A 23,556-nucleotide genomic window follows, 5' to 3' on the forward strand; every position below is an offset into this window, starting at 1 on the left:
ATTTCAGGTCACTGTGTGTCTGCTATCCTCTTCTCTCCCCTCGTATATTTTCTCTAAATGACAGGTTTGTGCCTATAAGCTCAGGACTGAGAAAGGAAGGGTGTTATGGGGCTGGAGAAATTGCTCAATGGTTAAGGGCACTGTTGCTCTCCCAGATGGTTCGGGTTCAATTCCCAGTATTTATTTAGTGACTCACAATGGTCCTTAACTCCAGCTCCAGAGGATCAGGAACCATCTTTTGGCTTTGCAGGCACCAGACATACACACGGCGCTCAAACATACATCCAGGCAAAACCAGCATGCACATAAAAAAATAAATCTGCTTTTAAAAGCCTTCTCAATTGTAGTCCCAAGAAAGACACTGACAAATTCAGCCTGGTCATTTGCTCATCCCTGAACCAGTAATCCCTCCCAAAAAGACATGCTACTATGACATATTGGCCTAAGACCACAGAGAATGGGGGTACAGAGTTCTTCAAATAGAACCAAGGAAGGGAACCTCAGGACGGACACTAATGGTGGCTTCTAGTATATACATCTACTCTGATGGTGTCCCATTAACTACTGGCTCATCGTTGTAGGCGTGAGATATCAGGCTGGGGAGAAGGAAGGGGCTTTTTGTATTTTCCTTCTTGTCTCTCCTGGCTCTTTTCCATCAAATGCCTGAGTTTCAGGGTACCATCATGAAGAATTTGAACTCAGAACCTCCTGACGGAAGCAGACTCTAATATTTTAAGAGAGAGATTCGAAATGACATTAAGGGGCACACAGAAGAGAGAGGAAAACTCTGAGGGATGGGGTTTATAGTCACAAATCTGTCTTCCCCCGAGCTTGGGAGGGGTGCTGCTGTGCCTCCTCTCTCCTCCCTTCCTTCTCCTCCCCTCCTGTCCCCAGTGCAGGCAGACCCTAAGCCTAGTCCAGGCTGTGCAAGTCACCCAGGAGCTAACAACGCGCTTTTTCAATCTCTTGTGCTTCTCAAATAGGCCACCAGAGGGCGTCCAGGGTCCAACTTCTCTATTGACAGCTGCAGCAGGAGCAGGATATCTAGAGAACTCAAAGATCAGGAAGCCCCAACGGTAGGACTAAAAGGGAAGCCTACAGACCCACGACAGCTTGGGTCAAACCGCTAGGGTTTCAGGCTGTCTGGGACCTCTAGGCTGACCAGACATAGGACTGGGACTCCATTCTATGTGTCTCTACGACTGCCTGGTTCTGGAAGGGTATTCTTAAATGAGATGATGCTGAATCCTCTCTGGAGCCCGAAAAGCAGAGACTAAGGCAAATGATAAGGACTGTGGTTACTCCAAGCAGTTCAAAAAGGAAGGTAAGATGTAGTTAAAAAAAAAAAAAAAAAAGGCCTTAAGCAAGTCAGCTAAGCAGCTAACCTGTGTGCTTCATTCTGTGAGAATACAGTCATTCTGTTTTGACTATAGTCTTGATAGGAGGGGGGTTAGAGAGAGGGTTTCTCTGTGTAGCCCTGGCTGTCCTGGAACTAGTTCTGTAGTCCAAGCTGGCCTCAAACTCAGAGATCTGCCTGCCTCTGCTTCCCTAGTGCAGTGATTAAAAGCGTGTACCTTCATGTCTGGCTTGCCAGCGGTCTTTAAATTGCTAGTCCCACAGTAGTGATCCAGAGGGGTGATGGTCCTGAACAGGAAGCATAGTTAGAGGTCATGAGCCTATTCCCCTTTAAGCACGGAGGTGGCTCTGTGCCCTTGCACTGATGCCTGAGAATGGAGTGAAAGACTTGCTCATAAGGGCCCACTGACTCCCCCTCCTTTAGCTTACCCAGCTGCTCAGCCCCAGGCACAGGCAAGGTCCCCTGCTGGCTGAGGGGTGGGGGACACGTGGAACTTGGGCAAAGGGGAAGAGCACAGAGGCACCCCAGATGCGTGTGTGTGTGTGTGTGTGTGTGTGTGTGTGTGTGTGTGTCTGCATCAGGAAAAGGGCAGCACATAGGCAGAAGAGTTAGAAGGCTGAGTGGAGGGCCTAGGATGAGTCTGAGGCCAAATGTTCCCAACTCTCTTTACCCTTGATAGCCACACCTTAGGAATCTGGGGACCTGGAAGCAGTGAGCTCTTTCTCCTTACCTTGCCGAGGCAGGACAACAGAAAGGAGGGTCCCTTATCCATCTAGAGCGTCTGCTCTCTTTTCTTCACCAAGACCAACTTCTTCTCCAGCTGAGCATCAAGACAGAGCAGGACTGGACTGGGCTAGGCTGGAGCTGTGAGGGTCCCACCTGTTCTCACCCTGTGCCTCCCCTAGCCCTCCTCCAGGAGACCTCCCCCAGAGCTGCCACAGCTGGAACCATTCTCCAGCTGCCTTTCATCCTCCCAGCTTCCCACCCCCTCCCCCTGTGGCCCCTGTAATTGTGGTCTCTGGCAGGCTGCTGCGGGGGCTGGGGCTGGGCTGAGGGCCAGGGCCCAGGGCCCAGGGCAGGTCTGAGGTAGAGACTGCAGGCTGCTGGTGCTGGTAGAGGCTTGGCCATGATATGGGTCATTCAGGTTAGGGCCCCCAATGCACATTTGTCTTTGGGCTTCATCTACACATAGGCCAAAATCTGCCTGCCACTTACACACTTGGGCATTGCTAGGCCTCGTGATCTTGGGCCAGACTCAGGATGGGTGCATAGGCTATGGGCTTCGATATTTGCCTTCTAGAGTTTCCAAAGTGGGGGAAAATCTTTCTCCCTTGTACTTCTGTGTTCCACAAATAGCGTGGGTCCTATAGCAGAAACCCTTCCTCTCCTTCCCCGAAGGAGGGCCAAAAGGAGAAACAAACAGATGTTCTGTCAGGTCACCAGCAAAGGCAGTGTGCCCTAAACATTTGGGAGATGGGTGGGAATGGAGACCCCTGATTTAGTGCCTTGGAACCGAGAGTCAGTATCCCCACAATAGCGTACCCCAGTATACATATGCTACAAGATACATATGCTGCTTCAAGTGTGGACAACATTAAGGTGAGCTCTGGATGTGGGCAAGGATGTCTGTACCTTGAGTATGGCTTCCTTGTTGAGTTGGGAGGGGTCTATTTCTAATCTATTCTGGGCCTCAGTTTCCCCAGGAGCCAATCGGAACTTGGATGTCCAGCCTGCAGATGCATGACCTGGGCTTGTGCCTCCTTCCAGTGTGACCCTACTGTAATGTCAAGTGGTCCCTGTTCCTGTGACACCACCAACTGTGGGGGAAGAGTTAGGAGGACTGGGGTGGCCAGGGTCAAACAAGGCTCTGATGACACAGGCTGCTTCCTGCCCCCGGCTGTTTTCCTGCTATCCAGCCAGACTGCTCCCTTGTTGTCCCGCCCCAACCCCCAGCAGCCCCAAGCTCTTAATTCCTGACAGCTGCCTTCTATGGCTGCCGGCAGAGATGGGGGAAGGAGGGAGAGTGTGTCATCAGCTTGCAGCCCTTCAGGCCAACCCCACCACCTGACAGTCTGGGGGCAAGAAAAGCACCTCCCCTCCAATTCTCCAAGGATGGTCAATTCCTGGAATGGGCCCCTTTGTCTCTGAGCCCATAGGCTATGACAGTTCTGTTCTTAAGCCGAAAGGGGCTCTCTTCAGATAGAGAGGGCCATGGGACATGAGGTCTGTGGGTGGTGTGTATAAGAGACCTGTGCCCATTTCACAGAGGATGGTGCCGAGGACACAGCAGACTCACTGTCAGGACCCAGAGTAGAACCACAGCCTCTGGTTCTCAAGTCCTTTCTCTGGTCACAGATACATGCTCGACATAGAGCAGGAGACTAGTGTTCAACCAGGAGTGCGAGAAGAAAGGAAGAGACCCTAGAAGACCATTCAGACAGCCCATGTAAGAGCAGTACCAGGATCAGGTCATGTCTCAAAGCATCCCTGGGCAAGCTCCATTTAGTGTTGGGGACACAGCTGGTGTGGTGAGGGTCAGGACAACTAATCCAGTTTAGCCCTTTGGCTAATTTGCTGATGGACCTTATGTAAGCCATGACCCTCTCTGGGTCTCTGTTTTCTTGGGAAGTAAAAGGAGACGTGAATAAAATGTCCTGACTTCAAACCTCATTAGAATGTCCTCTAATCCATGCTCCTAGCTAGAGCCACATGCACATAGGCACCTAGGTCACAAAAAGCATTTACTAGAGTCCTGACTCTTTTGCTTTTGGAAGACCACTGACTAGATGAGGTGGGTTCTGTTACTTATTTCATGAAGGGACAGAAGCTGGCTCTCAGAGCACCTGTGGAAGGTCACCTTGCAAAGCAGGGGAGAAGCCAGGGGCTGCCAAACCCTTCTGGGACCTCCATGCACACCTGTCTCTCTAGGCAATCTGGGGGAAGTCCCTCCTGAAGCAGAGAAGGCAAAACGGAGGGGCTGGCCTCGCCCCTCCAGCCCCGCAGGTGTGTGCTGGGTGGGTTGGGACACTCCCCTGCAGCTGTGTCTCAGCTTCAGTGAGGCACACACAACTCGGGTTAACACACAGACCGGCGCCCGACGTCTCTCAGTGCATGGGGCCAATAGCCCAGACGCCAGGACCTTTCCTTCCTTCACCCTCTGCACGCGTTTCCCCTCCCCCCAACACACAGGGCGCTAGTCCTATACGGACTCAGTGGCCTCGGGGACGGAGCGTGCCACCCCCTGTCATGACGTCACTTGGGGTAGAACCCTTAGACACTACATGGGGGTTGGGGGGAGCAGAGCTCCCAGAGCCAGGACAGTCACTCACTCTCCAAGCGGTGGGGCTGGGCCAGACAGTACCGCCCCCACCGCGCCCGCCTCGCACACCCTCGGAAGCGCAGGCTCGCAGCGCGGCGCTGGGGGGGGGGCTGCTCCCCAGAACCTCGGCCTCCAGTCCCCAGCCCGCTGTACCTCCTTACCCTCTAGAGGCCCCCCTTTACCCTCTAGAGGCATCAGGAGTTGTCGCAAGGGGCCCTTGGGAAATTCCCTGGACCCCTGTGCCAGGAGGTGCCCGGTTCGCCCGCTCCCCATCCACCCCCCCGAGGGCGGTGCCCGGGGGCGCTGCCCCATGGAGCGGGGAGGCGGGCGCCGTCTGCTGCGGGAGCTGTGACCTGAGTAGGAGCTGTGTGTCGCAGCCACCCCACCCCTGCCGATCATGCGCCGGCGACCCTGGTTCGCCAGTCCCACTGGGCTGTGAGCCCCCCACTCCTGGCCTGTCACGGCCCGCGCGCCATGGGCAGCGCCCACCCTCGCCCCTGGCTGCGGCTCCCACCAGGGCCCCAGCCGCGGCCTGAGCTCTGGGCGCTCCTGTTCTTCCTACTGCTGCTGGCTGCTGCTGTGCCCAGGTGAGCCCTCACCTCATGCTCCGCCCTCTTGGAGAGCTAGGACCCCCCAGGCCCGCTCCGGTGCTCTTGCTGGGGAAGGGACCCTGAAATGAACGGGGAGAGAGCCACAGAAAAGTGCTGGTGTCCAATCAAAGATAGTGAGCTGCCTCCAAGGAAGAGGTTGGATTGGTGACAGGATATGGGCAATCCAGGGAGATAGGGAAGTGCCCAGGTGAGTGATGGCAGCTAGGTTGGGAGGTGGGTATTCGGGGAATGAGTGCGGGTTAGGAGTTCTTCCCACCCTCGGGCAATGAACCCCTATTCTAAGTTCAAACTTCCTCATTTCACCTTGCAGGTCACCCCCACCCCCATGAGAGAAAGAACAGAGGGGTTGAAGGGGGTTTCCCCATCTCAGGTGGGGTCAAGTGAGAGACTGCCACTAAAAGGACCTGTGTGTGTGTGTGTGTGTGTGTGTGTGTGTGTGTAAGCTGGGCTGGGTAAGCGGCAGTTTCCATATATCCATGTATGCCTGTGAGCCTATGGGCCAATGTATGTTAGGGCAAGCATGTGTGTGAATGTTCCTGTGTGTGTGTGTGTGTGTGTGTGTGTGTGTGTGTGTGTGTGTGTGTGTGTGTGTGTATTTATAACTGTCTGAGGAAGTATGGAAGTGGTAAGTGCTCTGGGTCTCTGTTCCCACCATTATGTGTGCAGGAGTGTGTCTGAAGAAATACCAGTTGCTGAAACATAGCTTTGGAGCAGGCTTCTGGGGCTCCCTTTGAGGCATCTGTGCCTGGAGAGGAACTTCTAAAACACCGAGTACATACATTTACCTCCGTGGGTGTGCAGCTGGGTGGGTTGTGTTGGAATGGATGAGGAGAGGCATGTATTCCTGGGCCTGACTGTAAGAACCAGGGGTTGGGGGAGAGTGATTATGGCCTGTAGGACAGAATGTGTGTTATTAAACAGGCCCTCACAGTCTCCCACAAAATGCTTATCCACCCCACCCCATATGCCTGCAGGTCAGCACCCAACGACATCCTGGGCCTCCGCCTACCCCCAGAGCCTGTGCTCAACGCCAACACAGTGTGCCTGACATTGCCCGGCCTGAGCCGGCGGCAGATGGAGGTGTGTGTGCGTCACCCTGACGTGGCCGCCTCTGCTATCCAGGGCATCCAGATCGCCATCCATGAGTGCCAGCATCAGTTCCGGGACCAGCGCTGGAACTGTTCCAGCCTGGAGACTCGGAACAAAGTCCCCTACGAGAGCCCCATCTTCAGCAGAGGTAGCTGCCCCTCATTCCAAACTCTTGTCCTTCCAGCAGAGGACCTGTACCCTAGAACTTGCTAGCTGTTCCTAATGAACTCTCAGGATGCTATCTCTAAGACCCCTGTATCTACCAGCCATGTGCTTTCTGGGGAGTGGGGTCAGAAACATGGGCCAGAATCTGCCTCTAATTGAGGGTGACAGGTACCACGCCTGAGAACAATACTGTTGGCTTATTCCCCTATGCTACGTACCTCATGCTTCAGACCCAGAAAATAACCCTATCATCTTCCCCAATTTATCTTTTACTTAGAAAATGGCCTTAAGGTTGGACAGCCTGTGAGGGGAGGAGTGTAGAGAAGGGGCGGGGGTGAGACCTTTCTGTCACACGGACGGGGGAAGCCTGGGCAGGTGAACGGCTGGCCCGGACTCCTGTAGAGGCTCTGCCTGCTGCGGCAGGGTCCTTCTCACCGCCCCCTAAGCCCCTTCTGAATCAGAGTACTGGGTGTGTGCCTGCTTGTGAGCAGTGGCTCCTGCCCGGCAAGTCTAACAGCTTCATCAAGCCCTGCTTCCCCCTAGTGCTCTGAGGAGCCTTGTCTTCTCTCCCCAACCTGATGACCAAGGTCCTCCTAGACAGTCCCCAGAATGGCTAAGCTGTGGGTGGCAGGTAGTTTTGTTGTTTGTCTCAACTCCCACTCACCTCCTAGCCGAGGCCTTGAATCAGGTCTCTGGGGGCAAGACAGGTATCAGTTTCTTCTCTCAGCTATTGACAGCGTGGGGACCTGGTAGCCTTGGCTCCTTAGGGTCAGACAGATTCTAGTTGGTAGTGGAGGAGGGGCATAGCCTTAGCTTCTAGGGCTTCTGCGGGGAGCCAGGCTTTAAGGTACCCAAACTTTAGAAAGAACCTAGTCAGGTTTTCGTCCCCTTTCAGTAAGACCCTTGCTTGAACCCCTTGGGCCCCCCAAGTCAGGGGCCACTTCAGCCTCCCCCCTGCTCAACCCCAGGCCGCTGCCCCGCCCCTGCGCGCTCCCTCCTGCCTCCCCCGCGCGCCTCGGGCGCTGTTTCTACCCGGCCGAGCCCAGCCCGACGCGTGTGGCGGCATGCAGCCGCGAACTAATCCCCGCGGGCCGCGGCAGACTGCTCCGTGCCGCTCTCTGAGAGCACTCCCCTTCCTTCTCGCCCCGCGCTAGCGTCCCTCCCGCCCCGCACAGTGATATCCCCTCTTGCCAGCTGGGAAATACCGCAAGCGATCCCCTGTCCACAGGCCCGCTCCACTCCCTCTGCAGGACATCACCCACCCCCACCACCCACCCCTTACCACCCGCGCTGTCTGACACCCAGTAGCAGACAGGCCTCAGCATCTTCCAGGCTCCGGCTGGGCTAGGCCGGTGTTCGCCGCCTCCAAACCACCCTCTGCCACACTAGGGTTGCTAGGTCACCTATGCTCCCCACAGCTGCATTTCTTCCTGGGCTTCTGCTTCCGCTTCTGCACACGGAGGGGCTCCGGCTTTGAGGGTCTTTCCCTTGCTACACCGAGAGAGATGAGCCGGGGCTAACTCTTCAGTCCTCTCCTTGGCCTTATCCCCCCTCCCCCCCCCACCACCAATCCTGCTGACCTCTCTAGCGTGAATCCAGGCGTCCTGATGGGATTCCCCATCAGGCCGCTGCTACCTAGTGAAGGACCTAGGGTCTTTGAAGGTTAGGGGCAAGTTTGGAGCGATAGAGCTGCGCGAGTTTGGCATGGGGCCAGATGCTCTGGGTTCACTTGCAGTTTAATAAGCGGGAGGTGAGCTAGGGGGACGGTGGGGAGAGAGGTTAGGGGTGGAGGGGGAGACTTGCCAGGGCTAGCCAGGGCGGGGTGGCACCCAGTACTGAGAGGGGGGCGGGACTGAGGCTCCTGGACTCAGTCAGCCAGTGGGGCTGGGTTCCTTCCCTAGGCTTGGAACCCCGCCCTACCTCAGTGGCTTGTGCCCCCCCTCCATCCGTTGCAACACCTCATTTCTATCTCTCCTTCCTTAGTGGGAAAGGCAAGGCAATTGCCATTCTCCCAACCCCGTTTGCCTTACTACGGTCACTGAGCCTGCCTTCATCTCTAGCTAGGGCTATCCTTCTGGCTTATAGTTTTGTTTGTTTGTTTGTTTGTTTTTTGTTTTTTTGTTTTTTTTCCCCTCTTCTTCAGGACCAACTAAAATTTGAATCCCAGCAGCCATGTCTTGGTGGAGGCCAGCCCCCTGGTTATCTGATTCCTTTCTCTTTCTCATTCAGATCACTGTGGAGCCTATTGACCTGCTTACACACACACACACACACACACACGCACACACACACACACACACACACACACACACACACACCAGTATTATGCTATCAAGGGCTGACCCCTCTGATCCGAGGAGCTTCTTTAAAAATCCACCCTGCCATTATTAATTTCAGGGACTGCTGAGGGTGTGGGGGGGGTTCCTTAGGCTTTTCTATGGCACTGATGTTACTGCCACACTAACCTCCCCAAGATAGGTTGAACTGGACATATAGATGTGTCTGAGGAGGGAAGGAGGGTAAGGGTACTGAGGGGGACAAACCGGGGAATATAACCAGGCCAAAGAGAGGTGCTGTGGACCAGAGGGAACTGTGGGGGATAGGCACAGGCACAAGTCTCTAAGAGGCTTGACAGAGTCAGGGGAAGAAAGTTTTGAGAGGGCCCTAAATTGATGCTGGCTTCTTTGCCCATCCCCCAAATGCAAAGATGACCTGGTGTCTGGGGCACTGATACCTCCAGCATCTGGTCCTATGAACCCAAACCAGACAGGGGGTGAACAGAGAACTCCCTCCACTTGTCCCTCAGGAGGCTGGTGAGGAGATTTGAGGAAGAAGGGGGGGGGCACTTAAGTCTTTGTGTGGCAGGAATGAGAGGCCCGAGAGACAAGACAGGGATGGGGAAAGTGTGTTAGACCACAGAGCTTGTCCAAGGGAGCTACCACTATTAAGAGCTGCTGTCCCTAAGGCCCAGCCACATTTGGAATGGATGAAAGAAGGGGCCTGTCATCCTGCAGCAAACCAGGTTCCCTGCCCAGGAGAAACTAGCAGTTTAAGTAGCCACAACACTGTCCCACTGCTCTTTCTTTCCTAATGTTTTAGAGACTTGGCTTTAGTTTGGTTTGAGACAGGAGTTTTAAGAGCAGGCATCCAGGGCTGGAAAGATGGCTCAGTGGTTAAGAGCACTGTCTGCTCTTCCAGAGGTCATGAGTTCAATTCCCAGCAACCACATGGTGGCTCACAACCATCTGTAATGAGATGCCCTCTTCTGGTGTGTCTGAAGACAGTGACAATGTACTCTTATAAATAAAGTAAATAAATAATTTAAAAAAAAAAGCAGGCATCCAGGGTTTAGGGAATGCAGTGACATTCGGATTGGGAAATGAAGGCACAGATAATCAAATCTCAGGGTCATCTAAAGCCTTTGTATTCTGATGATGTTCCAATAAATTAACAAACTGTATTAAGCATGTAGTTGGTGCTGGGAATTGCACTAAGACATGGTATCCATGTTTTGGGGTCCTCAAGTTGTCCCCACTTTGTAGGTCCTATTGCCATCTTTATAAGTGAAGCAGAAAGAGGTTGGGTAATTTGTCATTAGTCATACAGGCTATAAATGAGCTGGAGGGCCAGGACTTCATGCAGTTCACCTACACTGCCTTCCAAACTACAAGGCTAATATGAATGTCACCATTGTATGTGTGCTCCAAGTGTGTTCCAAGTACTCCAAGAAGTGAAGCCCACATACCTATGTTTGTGTGAACAAACTCTGTATCTTGCCTAAGTGTTCCCACATACACACAACTCTCTCTCTCTCCTCTCTCTCTCTCTCTCTCTCTCTGTCGCTCTCTTGCTCTCACTCTCTCTTGCTCTCTTGCTCACTCACTCTTGCTCTCATGCTCTCTCACTCTCTCGCTCTCTTGTTCTCTCGTTCTCTCGCTCTCTCGTTCTCTCACTCTCTCTTGCTCTCTCTCACACTCTCTCACTCTCTCTCGCTCTCTCTTGCTCTCTCACTCTCTCTTGCTCTCTCTCATGCTCTCTCACTCACTCTCTCTCTCACTCTTGCTCTCTTGCTGTCACTCTCTCTTGCTCTCTTTCTCTCTCTCTCTCTCTCTCTCTCTCTCTCTCTCTCTCTCTCTCTCTCCCAAGCTTAGGAGCATGCATAGGTTATTTGTAAGGAGTGAATGGCAACCAGACCTCTATTCTTGGCCCCTCCTTCTTTGACTTGAATGGGATGAGCTTAAACTGCTCTGGCCAGTCCTCGTTCCCACTGGCCCCTAAATCATCTTCCCTTCATACTCCCCTGTCTTCCAAGCTTACTCCCCCGCCCCCTTCCTGGCTGTTGGCTGGCTGTGGCCTATAGTAGCAGCTGACTCCACTTAGATGCTGGCAGTCTCTGTCCCAGATCAAAGGCAGGGCGGCTAATTGTGCATCTTAACAAGCCCCCCCCCCCTGCTCTGGGCAGCCCAGCTGGCCATGGCCCCACCCTTTTCCCCCTCCAGCTGGCCAGATGGCACTGTGCCTGCATCTGCCCCAGACAGTTGGGGCCAAGACCGAAACTGGGGCCCTGAATGGGAGCTGGGGCAGACCCGATGGGCAGGACTTCTCTGAGCATGGATGCTTAAAGAGTGACCAAGCATGCCTTGGTCACCTGTACACGTGGTTGTGACAGCTGTCAGAAACTTGGAGTGGTATAGGGAAAGGTTGTATGGGGTATAGAGTTCTCCAAGATTGCGAATTACATTTCCCCAGATTCTTCTACACTTGTCTTAACCATGATAAAACCTTGAAGGTGTAATTGCCCCTAATATTGCTCTAAACTTGATGCCAAGGATATACAGAGTCATGGGAACTAGAAAATGGGATATCTGGGTTTCTTTCTCAGCAGGAGGATTCTGTTGGAGCCAATGTCCCTCAGCAGAAAGCTGCTGGCCCAGGGAGCTGGGAGAGCTAAGTGGGGTCTCAGTTCCATAACTTCTGTGACCTCAGGGGTTTCCCAGTTGGTAGCGTGTGTGTGTGTGTGTGTGTGTGTGTGTGTGTGTGTGTGTGTGTGTTCTGCGCTTAGCCTGAGGTCTAGGCTGTCTCTGGAGGTCTGAGTATTGCCACGTGTCCTAAAGCAGACAGACTGATGGCTGGCAGCAATAGGAGACAAGCTTAGAGCTCTAAAGATAAAAGGCAGGGGATAAATGCAGGGTGCATGTCCTGGAGTTTTGGGTCTACCCTTTAGCCTTAGGCTCCACCAGCTCTCAGCAGTTTCTGCTCCCCTGAAGCCTGTGCCAAGTTCCAGCATCCTCTTTGAAGGCTTCAGATCAATCTTTATCCCCTCCTGTCTGGTCCTAGCCAGGCTCCCATTACCAGGATGTCAAGAGTCAGAAAGAGAAGATGAAGAGGGAGAATCTGCTTCATAGGCTTCTGCTAATCCAAATGATTTGTTTTAGACATGGGTCATGAGCTGCTAGCCTTCGTCTTTGATTGGGGTGAAACAAAAAGCAATGATGTAAAAAGAAAATGTGGCAGGTTGAATGAGATCAGACCGCAAGAACAGTTCAATAATCGCAGTGTTTATGTAGAGCTTATTATCAACAAGACAGCGCTCCAAGCGCTTTGTATTTAATAACATTCAATTCTCGAAACAACAATTGTCTAGATAATGATAACACTTGTTCACAAAGAAGGAAACTGAGGTACAAAGAGATTAATTCTCTTGGCCAAGGTCATATGGTTATTAATAGCTGGCCAGTAGAAGAGTCAAGATCTGAAACGCTGGCAATATGATTGCAGAAATCAGATCTTACCTGCTAGAGAGCCCATTATTATAATTTGTCTGGGCAAGAAGAAGAGATTTTGCTTTGTGATGTAGCTGGGTGAAGCTTGGAGCAGGAAGGGCTAGGGGTTTGGTTCTGTCCAGGACCAGATAGATAGCTCTCTAGATCCTGTAAGGCTCCTGAGAACATGTCCTCCTAGTCTTTGATGGGAGGATGCTGCCAATTTTTCTGAATCTCTGATATTTTCCAAGGACATCACCCTCCTGCCACAGGGGTCCATGGCACAAGTAGATTCTTCCCTTTGTGGGTGGAAGGATGTGGGAAGGAAGGGAGGGTTGCGGGGGTGGGAGTGGAGCTTCTCTCATTGCCTGTCCTCTCCAGGGTCCAGAGACTTGTTCTAAAACCTGCTTCGAGCTAGTTCTTTCTGGGTGGAGAATTAGTAAGAGTTAACCTACAGGTCTGAGAGCTGGACCATCTCTTTGAGTAGGTCTATCCTGGTACGGGTCCAGGGTCCTCTTAGGAGAAGGCTCGGGCAGGTGTACCCAAAAGGAAAACAGTATAAACAGGCACTGGGCCAAGCTAGCACATCCCAGGGCCTTTGAGTGTCTCAATCAGAGAGAGTTCTTTTACCCTCTAAGCCTCCAATGAAAAGCAGACTCTGCCTTCCCACTCAGTTTGCAGCCCTGCTACATGCCAGATGCCACTTAAGACACTGGGTTCACCTGCACCACCCTTCAGGTGTTTCCAGCTGTCCAAAACAGGACATAGGCAGGGTGGCTGGGGCAGGAGAAAGCATTTGCTTCTGCTTTCAGCCATGTCCTGTCAACCAGGATAAAAACCATCAGGGAGGGAGGGTTCCAGGCTGTGCTTAAAGTGAGTATACAGCAGCCCATTTTCTGGAGTAGGGTACAGTAAGGGCAGATGATGTGGTCTTATCCCCCTGCCCATTGGCATCTCCTAAGGCCTGGAATTCCACCACTTGTAATTTATTCTTTGGGTTAAACTTCGCTCTCTTTCTCCAGGCTATGTTAAGATGGCAGGTATCACCCTGGAAAGGTAATAGATTAAGTGCCTGATCTGAAAAAGAATGCATTTGCCAGGCACGTTCTGCTCTGGAGGGGAGATCTAGACATACAAATTCCAAACTTGCTAAGGAGGTGTTAAAGAAAAAGGGAAGGGGTGTGGTTCTCCCCTCCTCTGTCCACCCCCTTCCTGCCCCAGTGACTCAATCTCATAACTTGCTAGTAAGCCACCTGCCGGACAACTATACCCCAGCCCTACTGTAAGGACCACGTTTTTCTGGTGTCTTGCCACAGCTTTTCTTTTTCCTTAATGGTTTATTCTCTTTATTTTATGCACAATTGGTATTTCGCTCGCATGTATGTCTGTGTGGGGGTGTCAGATCCCGGGGGAACTAGAGTTCAGATAGTTACAAGCTGCACAGGTGTGAACTGCCATGTGGGTGTCAGGAATTGAACACAGGACTTGAGAAGAGCAGCTAGTACTCTTAGCTATTAACCGCTGAGCCATCTCTCCCAACCCCGTGCCACACACAGGTTTTCGAGAGAGTGCTTTCGCCTACGCCATAGCAGCTGCCGGGGTGGTGCACGCAGTGTCCAACGCGTGCGCCCTGGGTAAACTGAAGGCTTGCGGTTGCGACGCCTCCAGGCGTGGGGACGAAGAGGCCTTTCGTCGGAAGCTGCACCGCTTGCAGCTGGACGCCCTACAGCGCGGAAAGGGCTTGAGCCACGGGGTCCCGGAGCACCCTGCCATACCCCCTGCCAGCCCAGGCCTGCAGGACTCCTGGGAGTGGGGTGGCTGCAGTCCGGATGTGGGCTTCGGAGAACGCTTCTCCAAGGACTTTCTGGACTCCCGAGAGCCTCACAGAGACATCCACGCACGCATGAGACTCCACAACAACCGTGTGGGCAGGCAGGTGAGAGTCGTGGTCAGTCCCCCCACCCCTGCGCGTCCCCGAGCTGCAAAGCGGGCGGGCTCAGCATCCTCAGGTAGCTCCCCTTCTTGGAATCACTCTACTTCCCCAACCCAGTCACCTCACAGTCATCTCTTTGCAAGAACGCCCGTGGGGAGCAACTGCTGTACTCTGAGCACCTGGAAGATGGGATTGAAACAGCCTTTTCCTTAGAGGGCATACCCCACTCCAGAACAACTTGCTTCTCTATTTTCTCTGATGACCAACCCAGAAAGGAGTAGGCTGGTAGTCAGAACCAGGGCTAATACAGTCTCCTTCTCTGTGGAGGCAGAATGTTGAACAAGATCATCCACCATGTGTCCCAGCTCTGAGTGTCTCTAGGAGCTTGAGGTCACCATCTTCGGCTTTCGATTCAGTCTCCCAGGAGGGGATTCTCACAGACTGAGGACCTTCTCTTTCCTTTTTCTGGACGGCTCATAACTACCTTAAAGTGTAAAAGGAACACCGCTAATAATACACACATATGCAGACACACAAACACAAAGGCAGGAAAGGGATAGCTGGTTAAGTTATCAAACCTTACTGTTCAGGCATTTTTCCTGAGCTCTCAGTCTACTTATGCATACCTATGATGTCAACCCTCCTAATAACAAGTGCTCTGATGTGGAAACCAAGGCAGGGAATGACTAAGAACCTCGCTGGAGGTGGGAAAGGTGGCAGAGAGGCAGACTCCATCCCCAGCCAATGGAGTTGTATCTCAGCACTTTCCTGGCTGGCAGTTCCCGTACTCATTCCTCGTCTGATCCTCCCTTGTCTGCTGAGCCAGTTCTGGGCTTCCTCTCGCTCTGCTCTTTCCCCCTAGGCTTCTTAGCCCACTCCGGTTCATCTTTGTTCTCCGAAGCTGATTCAGCAGTTCCCATCTTCACTTAGAGGGAGGTGAATTGAGGTGCAGGCTCACCCTCTGGTCCTATCCAGCTCCCACCCAGTCATGCCCTGTGCAAGGGGCTCCTTTCCCAAGCTCCTGATACCACCCCAGCCCAGACCAAAAGTGCCTCCTCCTTGTCCTTGTTAAACTGGTTAATTAATGGCTGCAGCCTGTGGGAAGCAGATGTTCTGGGGCTGTTGGCCCAGGGAAGCTTTGGTGTGGGGGTGTGGGGTGGGATAGAATGGGGGAGGGGGTTCCCACGTGGTGCTGACACCGCAGGCCACACATGCAGGCTGTGCAGTCCCCTAAGACCCAGCACAGTGGGAACCCTCACTTAGGGCCTTCTGAACCAGTTTTGAAGGCCCCAGAGCTTCGCTTTTCTTAAGAGTATTTGGGGGCCATGGTTGGAGAATGTGAACAAATTCCAATGTGGGGTACCTGGTGAGGGTAACACTAAGGGATTCTATGGAGGAGATTATTATAGAACAAGTTGAATATTAGGTGAGTGCACGCAGGCTTCCTTTAGAGACCTGGGAACTCTTCTGCTTCCATAGAGCTGACAATTTGACTGTCTGGGTTGTCGAGTGGGGCGCGCGGGGTGGGGGTGGGGAATCTGCACTCAGGGAATCCTTGGCACCTGCTGTCACTCGGTATAAACAGGGTAAACTCAAGTTGGTTTAATGGGAGGGGTTTGACTCCTTAGTTCCTGTCCTTTCTCCTTCTCAACTCCCTGCAAAGACCTGTAGGGCACAGCAGGGGATGGTGGTGGGAGCGGTGGAAGGGGGGGTCTTTCTTGCTCACTGCCTGGAGGGGGGCCAAAGGCTTTGGGGTTGGGATGTAGGGGAGCAGTCAATTCCTTGCTCCGGGGAAGGGAGAGGGAATTTCCCTGAAGATTTGGGATCCTCAGGGCTCAGGAAGCAAGAACCCCCAGGCCCAAGGACCCCCATGCAGTTAGTTGCTAGAAAGGCTGGCAGGGAAGGAAGGAGCTCGAAGGAGGGAATTCCCCGGGGCCGAGCCGGATAGGAAGTGGTGAATGGAAGGGCTGCAGAAGAGCGGGAAGACGTTCCGAGCCTCAGTTTCGGACCTCGGTGTTTGCTTCTGTGCAATGGGAGCCGGTTTCCAGCCTCTGTGGCTGGAGGAGGGCTGGAACACTGGACGCCGTCCTCATCCCTCTCGGTGCCTCCCTCTGCAGGCGGTGATGGAGAACATGCGGCGAAAGTGCAAGTGCCACGGCACCTCAGGCAGCTGCCAGCTCAAGACCTGCTGGCAGGTGACGCCCGAGTTCCGCACAGTGGGGGCGCTGCTGCGCAGCCGCTTCCACCGCGCCACGCTCATCCGGCCGCACAACCGCAACGGTGGCCAGTTGGAGCCCGGCCTCGCGGGAGCACCCTCGCCAGCACCGGGCACTCCAGGGCTGCGCCGTAGGGCCAGTCACTCCGACCTGGTCTACTTTGAGAAATCGCCCGACTTCTGTGAGCGCGAGCCTCGTCTGGACTCGGCAGGCACTGTGGGGCGCCTGTGCAATAAGAGCAGCACGGGTCCAGACAGCTGCGGCAGCATGTGCTGTGGCCGCGGTCACAACATTCTGCGCCAGACGCGCAGCGAGCGCTGCCACTGCCGTTTCCACTGGTGCTGCTTCGTGGTCTGCGAAGAATGCCGCATCACCGAGTGGGTCAGCGTCTGCAAGTGAGCGGGCCCAAGCTCCTCTGGGTCTCAAGAAAGGTTCTCCTCCTGGTGCCTGGCTTCTGCCACTAGCGACCTGGGCCAGGCAGCAGCAGCCTTGGCTCCTGAGAGAGATGGTTGGCTCTTAACAGCCCTGAGGGTCTGCAATCACCGGACAGTCCAGATCTGACTGACGTCCACCTACTCACTTCTGTGGGTTCCCCTCTTTCTGTTCCTAGCTCAGGCAGGTGGGGTTGGTAGTGGAGACTGCCCCACACCCTAGGACATGTCACCAAAGCAGCCCAGCCTGGCAGGCCTACCGCCTGTCAACTCTTCTCCCCTTCTCCAGCAGCGTTAGGCAATGCACTGAAGCTGGTGGGCACTGGGAAGAAAACGCAGAAATGGGCGTCATTAGGCTGAAGTGTCTTTCTAAGGGCTCTAGATCTCCCCCTCCACAGACTTCTGCTCCTGTCTTTTTCACTTAACGGATATTTATTTTACACTCTCTTTGTGACACTCTCTGGGGAAAAAGAAGCCTCTGGGAGTTTACAGGCTGATTAAGGGACATGGACAATAAACCAGTAAACACAAACAAGGTTATTCCAGGCAGTGTTATGGGTTATGGGGAAAACTAATCAGGGCTGGGGGGTATACACTGATTTTTGGGAAATAGAGACCTTTGTGCTGAAACTGTCAGCCAGGGAGACTTCTGAATTGTGATAGACAGGCTGTGACCTGCAAGGGGAGAGAGAGCCATGGGAAGGTGGGGAAGGGCTTTTCAGACCAGCTATAGAAACCCAAAGCTCTGAGGGGAGAGAGACCTCCACCAGTTGAAAGATCAGCAGAGCAGCCTCTGCCTTTGGAGAGTAGAAATCAAGGACTGATAGGAGAGGCCAGAGGACGGGGTAGCCATCAGTACCGGGTTTTATTGAAGAGGAATTTGCCGAGACTCTTAAGTAGACAGCGGTCGTGCTCTGGTTCCCACATGTATGGGGGTCTGGCTGAAATGGAGAAAAGATGACAGCCGGAAAGGATGTTATGGGGACCACGACTAATACCTAGCTGAGGCCTGAGTTTGGATGGCTGCAGTAGGGATGTCTAGAAGGACCCAGGGACCCAGAGTCCTCAGTGCCAGGATTCTAACCGCCCACTTTGTACCGGAGCCCTTTGCCACAAGCCAGGACGAGTGGCTGTGCCCAGCAGCAACCGATGGCAGAGACAGGAGGCACTCTGAGAGAAGTAATCCCGGGCAAGACCCAGCTCAACCCAGCCAGCGCCCCAGGGAGCAGGTGGGGCCAGGAGGTGCGGCTGGGAATAGGGTGGTGGCAGACTCGCCGCCGTCTGGAGCTGGGCTCTGGAGTCTAGGCAGGGAAGCTTGGGGTGCATAGGAAGCCATTCCGAGCCCCTCATTCCCCCAGAGCCACAGAGGAAACTCCAGTTAGTGAAAACGTCCCCACTAAGACTCTGCTAAGCTAGAATTGGGTCCTGCTTGCTTGTATCCATTGTGGTTCAACCCTGATGACTTTCTAGAACAGACCCCCAGGATCTGGTTCACACAGGTTTATCTACCTCATCCAGCCTATTGCTCAGTTATGGCCCTTGCTGGACGTCTCTATTTATCACCTAATGGCATCCATCTTGATAAGCCAAGCACAACAAAGTCTTATCCCAAAGGCCAGTTTGCACAGAGACCCCCACCCCCACCCACTGTTTCCTTGCTGCTATCCCCTGAGGGGTTGATTCTGAAACCAAACACGTCCGGTTGGCTCTCTGACTTGCTCTCAGCTCCCTGCTGTTTGACTGCTCCATTTCAGCAGCCCCTAGGCATGCCTAAGGCACCGGGCCCTCTCCGGTGTTTAGTTCTGTTGCCTCAGTAGAGACTTGGGGTTCTCTCCCCACCCCCACCCCCAAACAGTTCCAAAGGCAGGTGGGTGAGAGTCTCAGAGGGAGGAGGGGTAGGCAGGAACAGACAGACACACCTGCCTCATTCCTTTCCTCTTGTTCATCCTGGAGAGAACTCTAGGGGCTGGGTTCCCCCCTTCTTCCCTCCCATCCTAGGGAGGAAGAGAGGTGCGCTGGGGGAATTGGAGGGTAGAGGGATAGTCCCACCCCTAGCAGCATTCACTGTAGCATTAACTTTGACCTCTGCCTTTTGGAGCTTGGGGGAAGTGAGTTATCAAGGGGATGGAGTTTGGGAGTAAGGGGAGAGAGACACTGTAGAACATGAGAGAGAGGGAGAGAGAGAGAGAGAGAGAGAGAGAGAGAGAGAGAGAGAGAGAGAGAGAGAGAGAGGGCAGAGTGAGGGCAGGGAACTGGACACTGAGCTTCAAGGGACCCCAGTGGTCAGAATCAATGGTCTGATGTATGCTAGTGTGACCTGTAAAGTTGGGAAAGGGACAAAATTATTGTTTCCCCAAGTCACCGTCACACAGCCTCCCTGGTCTGGACCACAAGGCTGGACCCGTGATAGCAGAGTGGCCTATGGGACTCCTTAAAGGGAGGTGTGGAGGCGATGCAGGTGGGAGGGTGGGTATTGTGCTTGCGCACGCTGGCTGGAGCCTACAGCGGGAAGCACGTACTGGTTGAAAACAAGTGGAAATGGGATTCTGAAATGAATGCAAGCCCAGGGCGAAGGTGGGCTGGAGAACTCGAAATTTGGAATGGGAACAGAAAGTGACCAGGGATTCTTCCAAGGAAGAAAAGACCTCCCTCCTTCCCGTGCACTTTCGACCTGGTTGTCTTTTTTTCAAAGGCAGAACTGAGGACTAATGTCGAGAAAGGAGGGAGGTAGGGATCTAACTAACAGCAAATGGGGCTGGTGTACTGATGGACACAGTGCTGGCTTTAGAGGTCAGGGAGAAACGGCCCGCTGGAGTAGGATGAGGATCCAGGCATCTGGCTTTTCAGTCGCCAGGGGTCCTCAAGGAGGAGGGCACTCAACAATAGACTTGCCATCTGTAGAGGAAGTACCTGGGCGAGAAACAAGGTCAAGGCCATCATCCAGGAGCTCCTTCAATCTTTCTCTGAATTAATGCTCCCCCAGCTCGCCTCCGGCAGGGGGCCTTCCACCCTGGAGAGTGGCCAGGCTCCAGTCGCAGCCCCCCTCCTCCCTCCCCCCTCCTCTCCTGTGGTTGCCGGCAGCTGCCTGCGGTCGCCCCATCCCTTGTGCTCAAGGCACGGGGACTTTCCAACAGGGGAAAAAATGACTTAATGAGAGTGGGAGCCGGGGGCGGGAGGGACAGGTCCCTGTAATCACAGCTCCACTGTGGGGCCTGCCTACCTCCCGGTCCTTCCCAGCTTCCTGCTGCCAGCGCCCGCCTTGGGTTCTGCTGGGGGAGGGGGACAGGCTGGCGACCCGGAGATCCCTGTTCAGGTGGTAGGATCTCTGGGGCCCTTGGGCTGCCTTTTCTTTCTGAAAAGGCATGAGTTGCTTGAGGAAAGAACCCGGGACACCCCAGAATCCCTCTCTGGATCCTGTCCAGAATGAATTCGAAGAGTAAGGGGTACCAAAGAGAACCCTTTGCTGTTTCGAGACTGCGCACTTCGCAACGCCCCCGGTTGCTGTGGCAACCAGGGCAGCCGAGGTGTGTCCGCAGGCTTGGGAGATGCCCCCCCCCCTTACACGCCGCCTGCAGGGCCAGGCCCCGCTGCTGTGGTGCGCGGGGGTGGGGGTGTGCCGTTACCATGGCAAGGGTGAGCTAGAAGGGCACATTCTTCCCCAGGGTGGGAGCGCCCTGGGGACACGAGAAGGGGGGTGACGGGGGCGGCAGAAAGGGGAGCAGAGGATGGTCAGAACAAGGGAGGAGTTTCGGACAAGATGAACCAGGGTTTCTAAGGTTGGGGTGGGGAGTTTGGAATCTGTCCTCTCTCCTACTGCTCTTCTGAGGTGTCCTCCTCCTGCTGCTGAACCCGTCTTGGGGTTCAAAGCCCCGAGGCCTCCGTTTCCAAGGAAAGAACTTCCAATAATCGACCAAACCCCTTTTGACTATTCCTGGTCGGGCCTGTGGAGCTAAGAGGCCTGTCCCACTCCACTCCCAGTAGCGCTGAAGCCCAGACTTCTAGCCATTGCCCTGAAATTAAGCCCCTTGCCCGCCTCTGTGCCACCCGCCTGGCCTCTGCCTGCACAGAATATCTTGGAGACCTCGGGAAGGCTGGGGGATGGGGACAGCAGGCACATCACGAGGTTGAGATCCTGAGGGTGTCCTTGACCCCAGGGTCCTCATCTGGAACTCGGGCTGCAGCTGTGTGTGTGTGTGTGTGTGTGTGTGTGTGTGTGTGTGTGTGTGTGTGTGTGTTGCAACGTCTGGGATCCAAGGCTGTGTGTACTCAAAAAGTTCAAGGCCCCTGCAGCCTATTCTCTCTTCCACCGCAGGCTGCCGCGTGGGTCTCTCCTGGCCCCACGCCCTGACCGATGGACCCAGCTTGGTTTTGCTGAGCCAACCACAGGGCAGCCTCCAGCAAGTAACTGATGTTTTGTGGAAATCCCTAAACGGCGCCCTCTTTGGGCTTAAGGGTTCTTTCCCCCTTTCTGTCCAGCAAAGGAAAACAATCAGGGAGTCTGCATAGAATCCATTGGAGCGTTCTGCCACCACCCTGTCCCCTGCCGTTCGTTCTCTCTATCCTGCGGGCCAGTCTGCAGGGGCTCCAGTAAAGCTTCGTGCCTCCCGCAGTCCAGCTACTCACATCTGGTTGGCAGCTGGGAACCGCCCACCACAAACTACTGAGGACATGGCGCCCTCTGTTGGTGCGGACTGGAGAAGCATTAGCTTTCAGGCCTGTGTTGTGTTCCTCTGCGGCAGAGGGTCCAGGGTTTCCACTCCTGATGCATGGGCCTCGGGTACCAATCATTTCTTTGCCTGTGGGAAACCCTACACACTCTGACTCGCGTCGCTCCAAAAATCCTACCATGCAGGCTCTTTGTTTTCTGCCCGACACGATCTTGCTGACCCTCTGTTCTGCATGCATGTGTGCCTAAAACCCAGCCTAGTGGTCTAGCTAAGGTCGCAAGCTCTGACTTCAGGATGTGTGACCTGTCATTTCACGCCCCACGATGACTGCCCACCCCCAGCCTTCCCGAGTTTAATGTAAAAGTCCTAAATTAGGAACATGGTTACATAAATAACGACATATTTGTTCAATGGAATTCCTTGCTCCGTCCTTTAAATGAAGTGGTTGAAGTATAGTTAGCGGTTGATTTAGTGATGTAGTGTTTGCTCTACCTGGGAAAGGGTACATTAACAAAAAATATCACGAGACAGGGTCTCCCTTTAATGTAAAGAAATTGGACAGGCATCCAAGAGCTGAATTATTTGGGTTGAGGGATTATAGGTGGTTTAAAATTTGTTCACTGTCTACTCGGGGGTCATGATGGGCAACAAGATGGTTTCCGCCACCAGGGTCGTGCAGGTAGTGAAGCCACATGCTCCGTTAATAAAGTTTCTTAACAGAAGAGACAAACCTAAGCTCAGTGCCTCAGACGCTTTGAGATCTGCTGTGCTACCCTCCCACTCCTCTGTAATTTCCCAGCATTCTAAAGGAAATTTGTCCCCAAATTTACTGATGCATCAGGGGCCACCAGACACTGCAGAATTAATAAAATCATTACCTCAGAAATACAGGAGGAAACCTATGTCTCAGGAGGAAATGGAATTTATCCAGCGTGGGGGTCCAGAGTGATCTTCGTTGTGGCTGCTGCTTGTCACCAGGCAGAAGGATTAGCTTTACAATAAAGGACTTCCACAATGTCAAATGAAAAGTCATATATTAAACAACCTTAATAAGTGTTCTGTAAGCAGAATGAAGTATAGAAACTCCAAGCGGTCACTTGAATCTCCTACCTTATGTATCTTGGTCACTTCCCCACAAGCTGGCCTATACACTTACGAAAGTCTACATTTTTAAATGCTAGCCTGTTAACTTACTCTTGATTATGAAGTGTTACCAGTGATGAGCTATTAAAAGCACATGGTATCTAAAAAAAAATTTGTTCACTGTTTATCAGTATTTTTCATTTGTTTAAAATGAGCCTATTTTACTTGGTCATCGTAATGATTCCATACACTGAATATTTTGGTCCAAAAGCGAGTATCACACTATCTTTTTGAAAAGGTTTAAAACACTCTAGGGGAGGAGGCAGTTAGATATCTATGAGTTTGAGGTTAGCCTGGTCTAAATATCTAGTTCTGGCCAGTCAAGGCTACTTAGAGAACCTTGGCTTTTTTTTTTTTTTTAACGGAGATGTATAACAACAACAACAACAACAACAACAACAACAACAACAACAACAACAGTGCCTGCAGTGCCCCACGGAGGCCAGAAGAGGGCTTCAATTCCCTGAAACTGGATGCCAGGCAGCTGTGAAAGGCAGCAACACCAGGGCTGGACCTAAACCCAGGTGGTTTGGAAGAGTAGTTCTTGCTCCTAACCAGAGAGCGGTTATTACCTCTGGTCAGTCCTAAAAAAAAATACATACATACATGCAATACTCAATGGACTCCGTTATATTTATACATTTATCCTCACCCCCGCCTCTCTTTCTCTCTGTCTGTCTCTGTCTGTTTCTCTGACTCTGACTCTGTCTGTCTCTGTGTATCTGTCTGTCTGTCTGTCTGTCTATCTGTCTCTCCCTCCCTCCTTCCATCCTATAGATCTGGATATAGAACTCTCAGCTACCTCTCCAGCACCATGCCTTCCTGCCTGCTGCCATGGACTAAACTTCTGAAGTGTAAGCCAG

The 23,556-nt window shown here is 53.2% G+C and overlaps 2 protein-coding genes across 2 annotated transcripts; both read left to right on the forward strand.

The window, feature by feature from the left end:
* The first annotated feature begins 4,502 nt into the window (after positions 1–4,502).
* On the forward strand, positions 4,503–17,423 carry Wnt10a (Wnt family member 10A). Its single transcript, XM_032901368.1, has 4 exons — positions 4,503–5,263; positions 6,262–6,524; positions 13,860–14,239; positions 16,354–17,423. Exons 1-4 carry the CDS (start codon positions 5,151–5,153, stop codon positions 16,849–16,851), a joined length of 1,254 nt encoding a protein of 417 aa, XP_032757259.1. The 5' UTR covers positions 4,503–5,150; the 3' UTR covers positions 16,852–17,423.
* Positions 17,424–22,187: 4,764 nt separating this feature from the next.
* LOC116898229 (28S ribosomal protein S36, mitochondrial-like) lies at positions 22,188–22,805 on the forward strand. Its single transcript, XM_032899584.1, has one exon. The coding sequence runs from the start codon at positions 22,188–22,190 to the stop codon at positions 22,497–22,499; it is 312 nt and encodes a 103-aa protein (XP_032755475.1). The 3' UTR covers positions 22,500–22,805.
* The last annotated feature ends 751 nt before the right edge of the window (positions 22,806–23,556 follow it).

The sequence above is a fragment of the Rattus rattus genome, chromosome 4, assembly GCF_011064425.1.
Source record: "Rattus rattus isolate New Zealand chromosome 4, Rrattus_CSIRO_v1, whole genome shotgun sequence".
Classification (NCBI taxonomy): Eukaryota; Metazoa; Chordata; class Mammalia; order Rodentia; family Muridae; genus Rattus; species Rattus rattus.

Coding starts and splice junctions, on each gene's coding strand:
- LOC116898229 (XM_032899584.1), top strand. CDS start 22,188: ATGATGGGCAACAAGATGGTTTCCGCCACCAGGGTCGTGCAGGTAGTG.
- Wnt10a (XM_032901368.1), top strand. CDS start 5,151: ATGGGCAGCGCCCACCCTCGCCCCTGGCTGCGGCTCCCACCAGGGCCC. Junction 5,264..6,261: donor CTGGCTGCTGCTGTGCCCAG/GTGAGCCCTCAC, acceptor ATATGCCTGCAG/GTCAGCACCCAACGACATCC. Junction 6,525..13,859: donor GAGCCCCATCTTCAGCAGAG/GTAGCTGCCCCT, acceptor TGCCACACACAG/GTTTTCGAGAGAGTGCTTTC.